Source organism: Perca flavescens, chromosome 9 (genome assembly GCF_004354835.1).
Source record: "Perca flavescens isolate YP-PL-M2 chromosome 9, PFLA_1.0, whole genome shotgun sequence".
In the NCBI taxonomy this organism is placed as follows: Eukaryota; Metazoa; Chordata; class Actinopteri; order Perciformes; family Percidae; genus Perca; species Perca flavescens.
In genome coordinates, this window is record NC_041339.1 from 2,114,577 (window position 1) to 2,131,391 (window position 16,815).

A 16,815-nucleotide genomic window follows, 5' to 3' on the forward strand; every position below is an offset into this window, starting at 1 on the left:
AACATGTCTGCTGTAAAAAAGGTCTATAAATTCCCATCTAAGCTCCAGCCCACCTTCAACCTGAGCAGAGTCCAATCAGCCAGAATATCTGAAATCACCTGTGTAGGTGTTCCGAGGCTTTAACTGGCACAAGAGAATCTAGTTTACCATCTGACTAGGCCTTGGTTCGGCATCCTCAAAGACAATAAGAGGCTCTGCACTCTGCAAAAAAACACAGCGTAAAGAGTTGGATTCGGAAGTAAGAGTAGCCAGTGAACTAAAGCAATGACTCATAGGTTTATGAGTGTTCCAAATAAGAGAATCACAGCTGTTTCCCTTACTTCGGGAGTATCCGGTATGTCCTCTTCCTGTTGCATGACCCCTGGCCGCAGGGTTGGGGGAAGGCTCTCTGGGAGAGGGTAACCGTTCTTGCGTGCCACAATCAAGTGAAAGGCTGTGCAGAACTCAGGGAACGTGAGAGCTCCATCTCTGTCCACATCGCTCAACTCCCTTAAAAAATTAATTGAGAAAATTAGAAATATCTGGAAAACCCGTGAGTGAAGCTGATTATTCAATTTAAGTTATCAGTAATGGTGCTGTAAGAAACGATCTTGGTTATGGTTTATTTTTGCGGGTCCATAATTACGGAATCATTTCCAAACAATTTGTATACAATAATCTGTTTCATTTGGTATTAATTCTTAGGAAAAAATGGGAATCTTTAAAAAAAGAAAAGCTTAATTTAAACCTGAGTAAATATTAATTCATAATTCATAGACGCCATGTTCAGCTGATCTGCTCTGCACTGACCAAAACTCTATAGTTACGCTCGCAATGTATTGCTAGTTGATTTATTATTCGAAATTGGAAAATTAGAATTTGAACAATTTGTATTTTCCCTATAATTTGTCAAATCACATTCTTTCCAGAAACCTTATAGAAAAGTAGCAAATTATTCTGAAATCATAGACCAGTACAATAAAGTGTTATCACTACTTTTAGCCTCTTAAACATGATACCGTATTATTGTATAGCATAGAAACATCATGAAAACTTTTGATATAGTAAACATTAAGGAATAGTTTGATGTGTTGAAAAAATATGCGTATTCGCTTTCTAGCTGATTGATACCATTCTCAATTAGCTTAGCATAAAGACTGGAAACAGCTAGCCTGGCTCTGACCAAAGGTAATAAAAATCCACCTAGCAGCACCACCCCATAAAACTAGTGTGTCATTTTTACACCTTGGTTTTTAAATGGATTTAACAAACTATGTTTATCATGCTAACTACCTAACTAACTAACTAACATTTAAAGGATAAGCTAGTTCAATATTGGTGTTAGCTATGCTAACTAGTAGCAGTTGGTTAGCTTAACACAAAGACTGGAAACATGGGGTAACAGCTACGACAGCCAGGCTCTGTCCATAGATATATACAAAATACAGAAATGAAAGTGTAAAATTACACACTGTGCTTGTCGGGTTTTGTTGCCTTTGCACATGCTAGCTTTTCCTCCCTGTTTCGAGTCTTTGTGTTAAGCTAACGTTAACTGTCTCTTGGCTGTAGCTTCAGATTTACCATACAGACATAGGAGTGGCATCTCATACAGTATTACTCTTGCCAAGAAAGCTAATTATTTATCTGCACGTAAATTTAACCTTAAGATTGTAAGTAGAATCTTATTAACTAATTTATATTTCAATACAGACCACAATCTTATATTTTCCAACTACATATTCCTTTATTTAGTCACCCTCTTTATTATATGATAAAGCAGGTACAACTATATCCTTGTTTGTTCGAGGATGAGAAGACAGTGAAGAAAAGGAGGCCTCTGTGTGACTCAGCGGGCATGCTGAGGTGCTTGGCTGATAAACAGCCAACTGACCCCAATACAGAACAAGGACAGACAACACTATGAGTCAGCACTTACCAAATGTGGGAAAGTTCTGGTATTGGGAGCTTGGATTTTGTGAAGAAGTTCTTTGCAATGGTTCCTAGAGAAAGAGTTAGAATGTGGTAAAATAGTTTGAATGTCATTTTTAAATGTATAAATAGGTGTGTGTGTGTGTGTGTGTGTGTGTGTGTGTGTGTGTGTGTGGGGGGGGCATACCCAGGATGAGAGCCCCAAGGTCAGGCTGCAGGGTTTTGAACTGGTTAGTGTAATACTCGAGCTGTTCCTCTGTGATCCTCCAGGGGTCATCGTCAGAATAGTCCACTGCACCCTGCTGGTCCAGCCTCTCTGATGAGGAAGCCTGGGAAGCATATACATACAAATCACAATATAGACATAAAGAACTATGAAGAATTATTTAAATGATCGTAAAGCTATACAAAATCTGGCTTTACCCGAGCCATAGCAAGATGGTCTGCATTGGCTCTGGTCCCGTGGTTACTGGGCGAGGAGTGCTGCTCTAGCAGAACGATCGGCCGTGAGGAATGTTTGCTTTCGTAGGCTGAAGGATAGGAGAGAAAAACACGGCTTTGGTGGGGGAGAAACCTGAGACTAACATAACGATTACACCCCTCCAAAATGTGATCAGAGAGAATAAGAGATTTACAGATCAAAGGGACCAGGAGAGGGTAAAGCGAGGCGAGAGAAACCAGGAACATGTGCCAGAGATCCAGTAAAACCTCATCTTTTACATTTCTATTCATTTCTTATTCATAACACACGACTGGAGCGAGACATGTACTTCTTGCAGTTTTCAGGCCGCTGCTGCATTTTAGTTACCTACAGCAGCAATCAACAGGGAAGGCACTTTATCAAAGAGACTACAAGCAAGTGTGATGTTCTGAAAATGATCCAAACATGCTGCATTACAGTTTATTCACTTTGCTACAAACAAGGACATTTCCTGGTGATAAAAACAGATGTGAGGGGCGAGTTGTTTCTACAAACAGTGGAAGCTTGAAAACTGAAATAAAAACAAAAAAAACCTGATGTAATAGAAATCCTCTGGGCTGATCAGGAAAACAAACAGATGCGGATCAGATCTGCAGAGTGTATCGCTGCTACAGGACTAAAAATTGTTTTACCGATCTGTGAGTCGGCCCCATTTCTCTTCTTGGTGTACGGGTAGCCGCGGTAGATGAGTGGGGAGCGAGGCGGTGAACTGCTCGGGGATCGCGGCGGGGACCAAGGTTCCTTCAGAGACAGAATATTTGTTATTTCACATACACTGAACTATAAGTAGCCTCTGTGCATGTACTGCTTATTACTCCCAGAACAGATCTGACAAGACGCTGGAAACTCTCCCACTGACGTGACAGTGTGACTGGGTTATGCACATTTCCAGTGGCACATTAATGTTATGAACAGCCTGTTCCAACTCATACCAAAATGGGCTATATTGCATTGTGGTCTGGTGAGGCTGGAGGCAAATGTAACCTAAACTAAAGTCACTGTTATAAACTATCTTTGATGAGACAATCTTTTCATGAGATAGTGCACTATTGGGGCGATTCTGTGGCTTCCTCTGCATCTTAATCACTGATGCCACCAGGATGCCCCCATGTTTCAGTTTTGAGGGGATTACGATAAATTATACAGACATCTTAATCCTAATCCAAAAACAATGTTTTTTTAAACGTATTATTTTTTAGGGGGATTTTATGCCTTAATTACATAAAGAGATGTACAGTAGAGAGATGACAGGAAGGGGAGAGAGATGGGGACAAAATCCACAGTCCTCCTCCTGTGCAAAAATGTATTCTAAATTAATCTGAAGATAATATTAGGCATCAGCGGTCCGAATTAGTCAAATGAAGTAGATATGTTCCCAATTTAGTACAACATTTTCCTAACTATCCTTACACTGCAGCTCTTTAGGGGAACACTGTACATTGTTATGGGCACCTGTCTATTGCTTAATATATTTTACGCAAATTTTTAGGTTCATACATACGTATTTTGGGTTTCTATTAGAACATATTCACATGCTTTAATGTTCAAAAACACATCATTTTTCACATACTGTCCGTCTGAATATACTTGTGTTCACCCTCTGTCTGAAATGCTCCGTTTTAGCGGCCTGTCAAGTTAAGCCCTCCTACCTAAAAATACCCCCAGTCTGCTCTGATTGGTCATACGCGCTCTTGGAGTCTCTGCACCATCAATGCAGACGGGGACTGACCGTAACGCCACCTTCTACCTATATGTAGTATCGTTGTAACATCACAAATGTATTATTCAATTTGAACTGACTAATGCCCCATAATTAATATTATTATCAAGCCTAATTCGATCTCAGCGAACACCCCCATATTATTATTATTTTTTTTCCCCTATTTTATTGATTATTTAGGTGTATGTGTTTTAATTGTGAATTTTTGTTGCCCAGATTGCTGTATAGTGTTTGTTTAGTGCTGTTACATGTTGTTAAATGTGGTGTGTTTCTCACATGGAAAAACAATAAAAACTAAAAAAATTGTGAACCTATCTTTTAAGTATAATACAGCATTAAAATAGTGCTAGACTGCTTAAGAACCCAAATGAATGCCATTACTGCCAAAGTGTGACCCTGCTGCCATCAGCAAGCTGGTAACAAATTGTTGGCAGTATACTGTTGACTCTTGAAGCGTGATTCAAGGGTGGAGACACGACCCTACGCCGGACCCTACGCCGGACCCTACGCCGGACCCTACGCCGGACCCTACGCCGTACGCCGTAGCCTAGAGCTGGGCTCTCCATAAACAACATGAGATCAAGGAGAGGGTTAACTTCTCCTGCTCCACATCTCCCACCGTGGTCAGAAAGAACAGGGGAGACACTTTGGTTCTCTCACTAGGACTCCAGAGTCGGTACTCGCTCCGAAGCAAATCGCCGCCACTCTCTCACTCACTCTACCACACCCCCCCCACACACACACACACACGCCGATCGTGCTATTCTCCTAAAGAGATCGACGCACACACCAACACACAAGTATAAACTTCAGGCCACTTACGTAGGCTACGACGAAAGCTTAACCTGTTCTGTAGAATCCTCATTAAGGTTTCATTAAGCTCATGTTCTACTCTGCACATACAGTAAGTGTCTGCATACTGTTGGCCGCTCTAGAACCTTGAAGGAGGCTTGTCCTTCTCCTCTAATCTCTCAATAACAAGGCCTTTCTGCTCTGATGATTATAGCTGGCTGGAATGTCTTTGCTCACTGCACCATTCCTGGTCTCAACTCTAAACATTTCCTCAGGACAGCACCCACTCGATGTTGCTCTTAAACATGTTAGCAGTAATCCATGTTTATCTGAAAATTTGCTTTTTTTAATCAATTATTCAGAATAACTTGTCACAATGTTATGTTTTAGTGAACTAGATGTCCAAACATCAGACATTTCCTTCATCTTACCTTCTTCTCCACTTTGGCCTCCAGGTGTCTGAAGGTGCTCCTGTCTGCTGGAGTCCGGCACACGGAGCCAGGCGCGCTCACACACTGAGCCCCCTGACCGTCTATGCTCGGAGGGACGGCTGAGTATCGCATCTCTGGTTCATTCTTCAGCCCTACAAATCTGGGCAGAGGTAGATCTAAAAGGAGACAGGAGGCTTATTTCCAATTCTCTTTGATTCTATGTTAGACAAGATAGATTTTTTTTCTTTCTGTATTACACAGCCCTTCCTTTTTTTCTTTTCCTTGGAAATAAGTCAAAAGCAAAAGTATATAAATGTACAAAAAAAAATGTTTTCAGTCTTTTCTGATCGGGAGCTTACTGTATGATGACCTTTGATACATCTAGAATTAGCCTGAGGGAATTAATCAGGATGAGGGTATTTAAGTATCTTATGAGGTGAGCTACTACTGAACCACACCACGGCGAATATGAAACTCTCAACGTACTTTTCTCTAATAATCCATCAATCTATGTGGAAAACATTCTCTCTGGTTGGGGTGTGACTGATTGTGAACTCTTATAATAAGGGCAAACCCATTTAGCCCTTTCCACGCGACTCCCCTTTCATCCAGATTAGACCAAATCCTGCCATGGTAAGATAATCTCATGATCCCCTTTTGCTCCCATAAGACGCCTCCTCTCTGAGCTGCAGACTTACTGGCCGTTACACTCTCCAGGTGGACGGGCAGACCAGACTGGGCAGCCGCCAGCAGCTTCAGCGCCACAAAGAACTGAGGCGTACCAAAGTAGCCCAGACGCTTCGCTCCACACAACTCGGTCACCTGAAAAAGACGGAAAGTTTAAAATCTTTTTTTAAAGAACAACTATGGATAGGCTTTAACATTATATTACATCAAATCTCATCTTTCATACTGCCTTCAGTGTGTTACTTTTTTTAGAAACCTAATCCAACCAGGACAAGAGTAAGCTTAAGCATGCGATTATTTCACACTATGGTCAAGAATGTGTGGTGCCAAGTTATAGGCACTACGAAAAGAAGAAACAGTATGTAAGGGATCAGCAGCACATTGGGATCGGTTTTTCCAGTGCTCTTCTGATTAGAGGTACAATGACTGCTTTGGGAGAGCAAAAATAGATTAGGATTATGTAGGACAATCGAGGAAAAATTCCCCATAATACAACTCTTTTGAAAAAAAGAGAGAAGTTCTCAGAAAGTAAGAATGTTTATAACTGAGTTTATAAGTGCATCTTTTAAATACAGTACTGAAACAAAGCAACCTTGATCTCACACACACACACACACACACACACACACACACACACACGGTTTACTGTATGTCATACGTTTGGAGAATTTTCTTAAATGTACATTTGATTAAATCAACAATGAAAATAATGGTTAGTTGCAGCCCTAGCGTATTGTGCTTATCCCGGATATGTATACATACCAGAGACTTCACCTTCAACCAAACTCAAGCAGCATATTAAAATGACATGTAATGAGTTGCTTACCCAGGGGAGGCATCCAACTACACATTTACCCTTCCATTATGTACCTTGAATGGCTACTTGGCTATTATGTCAATCATTAAACGTTATGGGAAAAATTTGCTGTACTTGAAGTCTACGAAATCATTGCAGAGTAATGTGTGCCTTTCGAAAGGTAGAAGAGACTACCGGCCACACACACACACACACACACACACACACACACACACACACACACACACACACACACACACACACACACACACACACACACACACACACACACACACACACACACACACACACACACACACACACACACACACACACACACACACACACACACAGCTGAGCAGGAAGAAGTGTCATGCTTGTGCTACTTATCTGCTGTAAACACAGGCTAGACATACAGATCCTTCCTCTGTAAATCTGGTCAGTCCGGTGGGAATCATGACTAGACAAAATGCAGTACCTCTACATACAGTTCACAATGGGAAATTACACTTGTTTTGACAAATAGCAGAGAGTATATTACATAGAACTGTGAAAACCAACTCAAATCATGTATCCCGGAGGAAACACACCATTAACGATTCTCTGATGCGGTTTGTCACAATGACCCAGAAGTCAGCACTGAGTCCAAGAGTGATCCTGCAGGCATCCTGCAGCAGGGCCCAACACGGCTCAGAAGGCTGTGTGTCAATCACCCCCGTGTGGTGGCGGCGATCCAGGGCTGGACAGGAAGGAAGCGGAGCTCAATGCCATACTTCCTGACACCCACGCAGAGACACAATGGGCTGTGATCGCCGGGAGCTGACCCTACGGGACTGTGGGAGGCGTGAATGGAGGCCACAACCTGCTGTGTTCATCGGAGCTGGAAAAATATGTTTATGTGCCTGTGATGGGTCAGCAAAATGACTGTGACTCAGTAGTTCTCGATGCCAATGAAAAAACAGTGCCAGGGCCAGTACTTTTGCAAGTTTTAGTTCCTTAACTACAAATCATGTATACTACACATTTTTGTCGATTTTTCTTTCAAATGCAGTATAGTATTAGATATTTAGTTGTAGCTTTTCTCCTTCTAGAGGCCATTGTCTTCCATTCATTTTTATGCCATATGAAAATCAATTCACTTTTGACAATTGCATAAGTTGTGTAATCCATCACAGTGAACATCAAGTCTGTACTCATTTTTGTCATAGTCACATTATCGTTGTGAGGTAATGCAGTTTAAAAAGTTTGGAAAAGTCTGCACAGTATTACCTCATACCAACAATGTAACTTTGACAGAAATGAATGCAGACTTAAGGGACTCTAACTGTAACTCTAACTTTAGTTAAATAGCAGCCAGTGTGGCCACAAGCGACAATTACAGAATAATGACAAAGGCTGAAATGTAGTGTAAAAGTAGCACAAGTGGAGAAAAGTCAAGAAGTCAAAAAACTCACTCAATAATGTCGTTTATACTGTATATGAATATATTTGTAAAGTTTGCTATCATTAGCCAACATAAACGCCTGGTCATACCAGACCAAGTGAGGCTGGAGCAGCAAACCCTGAGTGTACTGAACCGAACAAAGGTGAATGTTAGTTCTTACTTCAAAAGTTACATAGACTCGCTTTAAAAGGTGCACTATGAGTTCCTGCATGGTTTCAGTGTGATTTCATTTTGGTAAATGGTAGTCATCTCTCCTTGATCCAATAGCTGCCTGGCCCCTGAACACACCGTGAAAAAGCCCAGTCTCAGGAGACAACAGAGGGGTCGTAAACGTCAAACAAGCACTAGAGGCACAGGCTGTGCACCACTCCAGCCAATCACCGACAAGATGGTTGGGGGAGAGGGTGGGGGTTAGTGACGGTTAGTAATTTAGTCATGACAGTTACAGAAACATGGGAAAAAGATAAATAAAAAATATTAATGCAGCATAGTGTCGCAATATTTTCCGTGCCAATACTGTATCAATACACAGACGCCAAGTATCGATCAATTATAATTATTATTATTATTATTATTATACAGTATATGTGTTGGTCAGTCCCTTTTTGCAGCAATAAAACTGAAGTGAGATGAACAAACGAAATGTATCTTTTTAGATAAAACAGATGTTGACAAAGGTTCCTTTTGGGGACATAATTTGAAAAAAAAAAAAAAAAAAGCTTGCATAAATTGCAATAGATCGCAGAATATTGCAAATTGTTTAAAATCGCAATAATATCATATTGTTATAATATCGTATCGTGAGGCCCTATTTCTTAGACTGTTTGGACTGTTGGTCGGACAAAAACAATCTGAATGTGTCACATTGGGCTCTGGGAAACTAGGATTGTGAACTATGACTTTTTCCATTATTTTCCAATATTTTATTGACAAAATTATCACTGGAAATATGTTTAATCGAGACTGAAATTAATCATGTCGTGCATTCAATGGTCTAAAAATGCAAAACCACTGGTTCTCTACAGGACACCAGTGTGGATATTGAATGGATACTATCTCTAATTTAACTCTTACAATGAAAAGCCTTTAACCCTGAACCTCACTATGAAATATTTCTTTTCTTTCCTGTGCATCAACAAATACAATACAATGAGGAGACATTCAGGGAAATGTACAGCTAGGCTAATGCAGTGAGTAAAGGGACTGCTCTCAGCGTGACAGAGAGGGGAAAGAAATAGAGGTGTGTAACCTCTGTCTGACTGACACACACACACACACACACACACACACACACACACACACACACACACACACACACACACACACACACACACACACACACACTCCACAAAGCAAAAATAATGGCTCATTATGAGACCTCGGAGACCATAGAGCCTGCTCGGTGTCTCCTCCGGACCACTGAGGTTGACTGATGAGCGGCCGCAGCTCCTTCGCACTCGCTAACATGTGATGAGCACGCAGAACCGAACACACACACACACACACACACACACACACACACACACACACACACACACACACACTCACTCACTCACTTTATGCAGGGATTCGGGGGGCAGCTGGGAAGCCTTGAACAGCTCTGCCACTTTGCTGGACGACAGTGTTCCCGAGGCGTCCGCTTGGCACAGGCTGTGGAGACCTGAGTAATACCTCTGCTCAGGTTCGTTCAGGGAGATGAAACTCCCTCCCGCGCCCGCAGACGCCACAACGGATTCCGGATCCATTCCCCCGAGGGGGGCTGACGCATGGAGGATCCGCTGGAGCTGGAGAAGCACTACAACCAAACAGGTCGATACATCCTGCTCCGGTTTCAAGTCGGAAGCGGGTGTTTGGCAGCAGGAAGGCGGTATCACCTCCGAGAAGAGCGTCCCTTGTGCAGACAAAAGTGACTGCTCGGTCCGTCCGTCGGTTCAGGCTCATCCGCTCCTACTGCCTGTCATGGCTGGTTCTGGTTGTAGCAGTACCGGCCTGAGCCTGCTGGCGGCGGTAGAGCACAGGAAGAAGAGGCAGGCATTGTCTGAGAAACAAGAGGCTAGTTCTTCTTACATACTGTCTATGGCAAAAATGAGAAAGCCTTAGGTGGCATTTAATGATGCATTCAGAGTCTTTTTCAAACTGCCAAGATGTAGTCACAAACATATGACTCATATCTTTGTGACTAGTAATGTTCCCACCTTTCATGCTGTGTTGAAAAATGTTATGTACAAATGTATGTGTTGCTAAACTTATTCAAAAAAATGTAATTATAATGATTTTGGAAACAATGTAACAATGTCTTTATGTTTTTTAATCATTTTGATCTCAACTTCAATTTATGATTGTGTGTGTGTGTTTTTTAGGGCTTTTCTACCTTTAATTTTTGACAGCACAGCTAGGTGAGAAAGGGGAGAGAGAGGGGGAAGACATACAGGAAATCATCACAGGTCAGACTCGAACCCTGGACCTCAGCGTCGAGGCATACAGCTATGTGCACTATTTTTCAAGCCATTTGATAATAGAATGCCTAAAATCGCACATCATTTGGGTAAAACATGGTATTTGCCAAGGAAAAGAGTCGTCATGTAGACCCGACATCCTGTTTTGTATCTGAGTGTTCTCCAACTGTCTCCATCATTGTGAAACCGGAACACAACAAATGTTGAGGATGACTCATTTTCACTCCTGCAATTTAAAAAGGGGCAAAAATTGTCAGGTGTTACTATTTTTAAGTTACATAATGTAGGTAGGATAGGAATTTGGCGTAAAAACAGCATTACTAATCTGGACACCCATCTCTGTTCTGAGTAGAGTTCCCAGAATGATCGGCGATATTTCCCCAGTAATAGAACCTTTGCTCCATTGGTTTGCCGGTCCAGGCAGAGAGACTGAGGGGTCAGGCCAAAGGGTCACAATATACATCTGAGGGGTCATAAGAGGATTAATGAGGCAGGGGAGAAGAAAAACAAATTTCTGCATAAATTCCATATTCTTACATCTTTATACAAATACTATACATTTATTTTTATTTGTTTTTTTGTGTGAAATATTGGATAGTTTTACCTTTTTGGGCTTCAAACTGTGTGATAAGTCCAGAGGGGAAATCCCTCCTAGCTGGAACTGGTAAAAACTATGTGGAACTGGTAAAAACTATATATATATATATATATATATATATATATATATATATATATATATATATATATATATATATATATATATATATATATATATATATATATATATATATATATATATATATATATATATATATATATATATATATATATATATATATATATATAATATAATGTGTTGAGACTCTTGTAAGGCGTCACAAGCCAAAAAGGTTGGGAACCACTAGTTTAATCTTTGACGATATATTGTAATGTATAGGGTGGTTTTTGTTTGTTCTGTTTTTAAAGATAATTTTTTTTTGGAATTTATTATTATATATGACAGGTTAGACACAAAGGTGGAGAGGAGGGGAAGTGACATGCAGCAAAGGGATGCAGGTCAGAACCGAACCTGCAGCCGCTGCGGCGAGGATATGAGCCTCTGCATATGGGCGCGCGCTCTACCAGGTGAGCTCCCCAGGCGGCCCTAGGGTGTTTCAAAAAAAAAGAAAAAGTCTTAATCTGAAAAGAAAAACTAACTAGTAGTACAGCATGTATTACAAATGTAGTTGAGTAAAAAGAACAACATTTCCCTCTAAAATATAGTGAAGTAGAAATTTAAAGGAGCATACAATTTAAATACTCAAGTATCTACAGTACTTCAGTAATTGTACTTAAAAAACGTTCCCCCACTGCTTGTCAGTAACAAAAGTAGCGTTACCATGGCATCATTGTTAATGCTATACTGTAAATGTATAGCACACCGTAGGTCTATAGCCCAACTTGCAACACTGAAACCAATCAGTTATCTAAAGCAGATGGGGCTGTAGAAGCAGCCAAAGACAGCACTCCTAGTCATGTGTTAGATGTTTTAAAGAAAGAAACATAATGAATGTTACTCATCATTAGTGTCTACTAAATAGGCGGAATTCATTCCTAATGTTCCTATAATGCCTCTGCTGCCATCATCTGTTCAGGAAAATATGTGCAGTCTGTGCTTCTACAGCCTTCTGCAGAGGCTGAACTGGGAGCAACTGAAAAGCAAAAGAACTGAGAACCAAGTTGTGAAAAAAAGTTAAAATTGAATTAAAATTGTTACCTCTGTTTACTAAGTCTATTCTGTTTTTCTTCCTAATCAGACTTATTTCGATAAAAAAAGAACAGCCCAACACAAAACAACATTGTGTTTTAATTTCATATTTCTTTACTGTAACCAGTCATATAAAAAAAGATGAAGCAGGACTGTGTTAACTGTGTTCGCACTGTACTGAAAAGTAGTTTTCGTGCTGTTTCAGCCTGGGTGTTGTCTGTTTTACGGGAAAAAAACACTCATGACATTTTATGGGATCAACATCTTTTATGGTAAGTCACGTGCTCAGTTTAATGTGGTCAACTCTGGATTTAAAATGGTAGATATAGGCTGCTATCATGAGAGAGAGAGAGAGAGAGAGAGAGAGAGAGAGAGACTTGGCAACAGACTTTGCCTCGAGTGCCCTCTGTCAACTTAGTTTCTCATAAATGGCGTTGTCAGGCATCCTTCACTACGCGGTACGCAGTGGTTGAACAATTAACCAAATTGTAAGCATGATTGTCAGCACGGAAGGGATGATTAACCTTAAATTGACAAGAATGTTCACTGTGATTTTCTATTGTCTATTATAGGTTTACCTGCTCAGCTATGGGAGATTGGGATTATTCAGCACTTTATCGTCTATCTCACGTAATAAAGCTACAGGTAAGGCCTGAGCAACATGTTTTAGAAGAGACAGGGAAGTAACCACAACAACTTGTCCTGAAAATCAAGATTTGGCACATTAAAGGAAGCAAAATAACTTAGTCTGACATGTACTAGTACTTTTGGGTCATTGTGTGCTAATCATTTGTGCATACTGTCCACATCCTGTAACCTGTATCCCAAATCAGTCTTTTTCCCAAGAGGAATGCTGCGCTTATCTTTAACTAATGAGCAGAAAATATTGCTACTTTAATCATACACACAGTGAATCACACACTGTACTCTGCTGAGTAAACAGAAGCAGACCGAGCTGCAGACTGAGTGTTGTTCTCCGAGAGGTCGGCCTCTCTCACGTTAGCAAATCTATTTGGCTCCTTTGAGGCTTGAACAAACAGTAGCACCTTCACCACAGCACCCACTTTACACTTTCCATGGTATACAGTGTGGGTGGGCTGCCCCACCGCCTTTTTTTAAAGAGAGGACTGGTTAGTTGAGGTGTGTCCTGGCTTAACCATTAACCTCAGGGCTTATCCAATGACGTTCCTCTGCTGATCTCCTCAAATCACTAATGTATGGGAGTTTCCATCAAGCCTTTTGCACCATTTGATTATTTTGCTTCTTGTTCTCTGGGGAAATGTTGGAAAAGATCTTAGTCCTGCTTTGTTTGCCATCTGCTTTGGCACAACAGCTCTGTACACCAGGTAAGGGACCATACTTAACGCCTTACTTTGTTTTCACATTTTATCCCACTAAGATACTGTCGGCAAACACGGGCATTGTTACTGTGACGCCGACAGTTGAGATGTATTTCTTTGTTGCCTCTCAGGTCTGGAATGTGGCTTCTCATCTGAAACCAAATCGGATTAGACACATAACTCAAATGTTTGCCTCCTAACAATGGCTTACATGGGACGTCAACTATTATTCTAAAATACATGCTGGCTTTCTAGAACTCTATGAGGAAATGAAGCCTAATATACATGAAATGATCCCATCAGTGAATTTAAATATGTTTCCTCTTTAAAGGTGCTTCTGATGGCTACAAAGTCAGACTCAGCATCATAACTGCTCTGGGAGATCAAGCTGTATGTATACATTTAAATATTCATCCGCTAAACCAGCAAAACATCAAATCATAAATACAATCTCTTTCATTATGTTATATGCTGTTCTCATACTGTAATCATACTATATTATTCATCATCAACTGATCATTCATGCAAACAGCTACCCTTATAAACAAGTATTATGCTGAGAAGTCTAGAATACACTCAAAGTGTGTGTGTCACTACTTACAAGGACAAGGTCCATCTGGTGATCAATTAACCATGAAGGTCTTTACTGAAAACAACACATGGTCTGTCCATGTTTTTGCAGTATGTTTGGAACGAGAACGAAATGTTCCTGTTCCGAGCAACTCTGGCTTTTGCCATGAGGACTCACTTCAACGGCCAGACATATAAGTAAGAAAACCTTTGTGTGTTCTCTTTTGCTGTTTGGTTTAAGAAACATACAATACAAAGTTCAAGAATATTTCTCTGTGTACATGGAACGGGCACAATAACTATAAAACTGTAATATGATCCCTTTTTACCGTAATTAAATCAGTGACTCATGGTTTATGATCATGTTATGACACTGATGTGGTCTTTTATTGTCTCGTGAAACCTCCCCAGTGTGTCAAACATCGTTGTGTGTGATGAGACGCCCAGAGTGTCCTTCTGGTTCGTGGTGACGTCACCGCTGGACACTTCACAGCTCGTTAGCAGAGAAGATGTGGAGGAGGCTGTCAGGTGATCATGATCCAGGGACGCGTTGTTATGGATCCCACGTAACTTCTAGGCAAGGCCCGATTGGTTGAGGTTAGGCATTCACCTCGAGTGGTTAAGTATAGGATTCGGGATGTACCCAATCCAGATTTTTGGGGTTCGGCCGAATACCGAATCCACTGGTTAAGATTCTGCTGAATCTGAAACCGAATACCGAATCCGTCGTCTGGTTAACACCAGTTTTTAGCTGTGACTGTCCTTCCTTTGCCGTACCTGAAGTTGCTGCATTCTGGCTGCTGTCTGGAGATTCCTTCGTGCACAACTCATATTCTTTCAGATGTTTCATACCAAATGTTGTAACAGCGGCCATGTTGTGTATTGTTTAGGGTCCTCGCCACCACCAGATAAATCGGCATTGCAAGTTGAACATGTAGCTGGACTTGAATGGCCTTCTTTTGACTGAAAGTACTGCCAAACTACACTTTTTCTGCTCACCAGTTCCATGTCCACTTTCTCACAGCCTGCTGCATTGAACGCTCCACCTACGTAAACACCTTCCCGTAATCAACGGCGCCGTCACGTCGACCAGTGTAGCGCGCTGAGTGCAAGCGTAGGGTTCAGTTCAGTGGAAAAAAAATTCTAAGGTTCGGCATAAACCCAACCCCGTCATAAAGTCCAATATTCAGCCAAATCCGAAGACATAACCAGGGATTCGGTGCGTCCCTGGTTAGGATAGCCAATTAGTCAGGGGATAGGACCTGAACGCATCGGGTAACGTTACCTAGCGTAAGCATGGACGCCTGGCCAATCATAGCGTGTGAATGCTGTTGAAGGTGGACTTGCCTAGAAGTACGTGGGTTCCCTAATAATGCTGCTGCTCCTCTTTACATGTCATTTAGCTGATGCTTTTATCCAAAGTGACTTATAATTGCTATATCCTCTGGAGCAACTAGGGGTTAAGTGTCTTGCTCAGGGACACATCGGTTGATGTATTGCAGTGGGAATCGAACCCAGGTCTCCCACACCAAAGGCATGTGTCATATCCACTGCGCCATCACCATCCCCTCTTCTTTACTGTAAATCCTCATTTGGAAATATTATGTGAGGTCCAAGGTCACAAAAAAATGACATTTAGAGTCAATGTTTGTGCTTAATTTTTTCATGTTTGGGTTTGATGCTGTTATTTTGTTTTGGGTAAACGTGAAATTGTCTTAATATGTGGGGATCATAGCTGTTACTGTATTACTATATACTGTAAGTGAAGCTATTTATTGATTACAGTATTTTTTAATCATTGACCCCAGAAATAGTATAGGCCTCTTACCTTTGGAAGTTTTCCAGTTTGAAATGGGAGTGGACCCAAGGACTGAGGACATTGTAGAGTCATTGCATCACCGTTGGTTCTAACAAAATTTAAGCATCCAGGACATTGTTGCATCAAGACATGCACAGACAGACAGACAGACACATTGGCCTGAAAATAGCCAGTATTAAAATTTTAAATCCTAACTTTTTTATTTTTCCAATAGAAAGTCCAGGAACCGCATCAACAGTGCCTTTCTGCTAACTGATAAAACTCTGGAGTTCATCGGCATCGCTCCCACCCTGGCAGCACCAGTCTACCCTGACCCCCCCCCGTGGCTCATTGTGTTTGGGGTGATCATGGGTGCTGTGGGTGCTGGCATCATCATTCTGCTTGTGACCTCTGTGCTCCAAAAGAAACGGTAAGCAGATGTCTGTAGATGAATCATATTTATCATTTTGTAAATGTGGTCACTGGGCTTAGTCAGTCTTGTTTCTGTATTCTTCTTCTTCTAGCAAAAAGAACGAGAAAAGTGAAGATGAGGATGATGAAGAAGATACACGGGTGAAAACGGTGGAAAATGGCACTGCGAGTGACGGTGTTTACAACATGTCATTCTCAGACGATGAGCGATTC

General features: G+C 41.2%; 2 protein-coding genes across 6 annotated transcripts in view; one reads left to right on the forward strand and one right to left on the reverse strand.

Moving 5' to 3' along the window:
* reps2 (RALBP1 associated Eps domain containing 2) overlaps window positions 1–10,334 on the reverse strand; it is a 29,076-nt gene extending 18,742 nt beyond the window's left edge. For 2 of the 5 annotated variants that reach the window (XM_028588042.1, XM_028588043.1), the window contains exons 1-9: window positions 9,816–10,334; window positions 6,031–6,154; window positions 5,333–5,508; window positions 3,022–3,130; window positions 2,332–2,438; window positions 2,096–2,237; window positions 1,916–1,979; window positions 321–489; window positions 148–201 (exon numbers count right to left, since the gene is read on the reverse strand). In XM_028588042.1, coding sequence (XP_028443843.1) covers window positions 148–201; window positions 321–489; window positions 1,916–1,979; window positions 2,096–2,237; window positions 2,332–2,438; window positions 3,022–3,130; window positions 5,333–5,508; window positions 6,031–6,154; window positions 9,816–10,004 — 1,134 coding nt within the window. In that variant the 5' untranslated portion in view covers window positions 10,005–10,334. Of the gene's footprint in view, window positions 1–147; window positions 202–320; window positions 490–1,915; window positions 1,980–2,095; window positions 2,238–2,331; window positions 2,439–3,021; window positions 3,131–5,332; window positions 5,509–6,030; window positions 6,155–7,405; window positions 8,554–9,815 lie in introns of those variants that run through there. The other 3 variants (XM_028588041.1, XM_028588045.1, XM_028588044.1) reach the window with 3 other exon arrangements.
* Window positions 10,335–13,412: 3,078 nt separating this feature from the next.
* Window positions 13,413–16,815, forward strand: part of cltrn (collectrin, amino acid transport regulator) — a 4,126-nt gene continuing 723 nt past the window's right edge. Inside the window, exons 1-6 of the mRNA XM_028587882.1 lie at window positions 13,413–13,808; window positions 14,134–14,192; window positions 14,485–14,570; window positions 14,784–14,900; window positions 16,406–16,600; window positions 16,695–16,815. The exon at window positions 16,695–16,815 is cut by the window's right edge and continues 723 nt beyond it. Of these exons, the coding sequence (XP_028443683.1) occupies window positions 13,742–13,808; window positions 14,134–14,192; window positions 14,485–14,570; window positions 14,784–14,900; window positions 16,406–16,600; window positions 16,695–16,815 (645 nt within the window). The 5' untranslated portion in view covers window positions 13,413–13,741. The remainder of the gene's footprint in view (window positions 13,809–14,133; window positions 14,193–14,484; window positions 14,571–14,783; window positions 14,901–16,405; window positions 16,601–16,694) is intronic.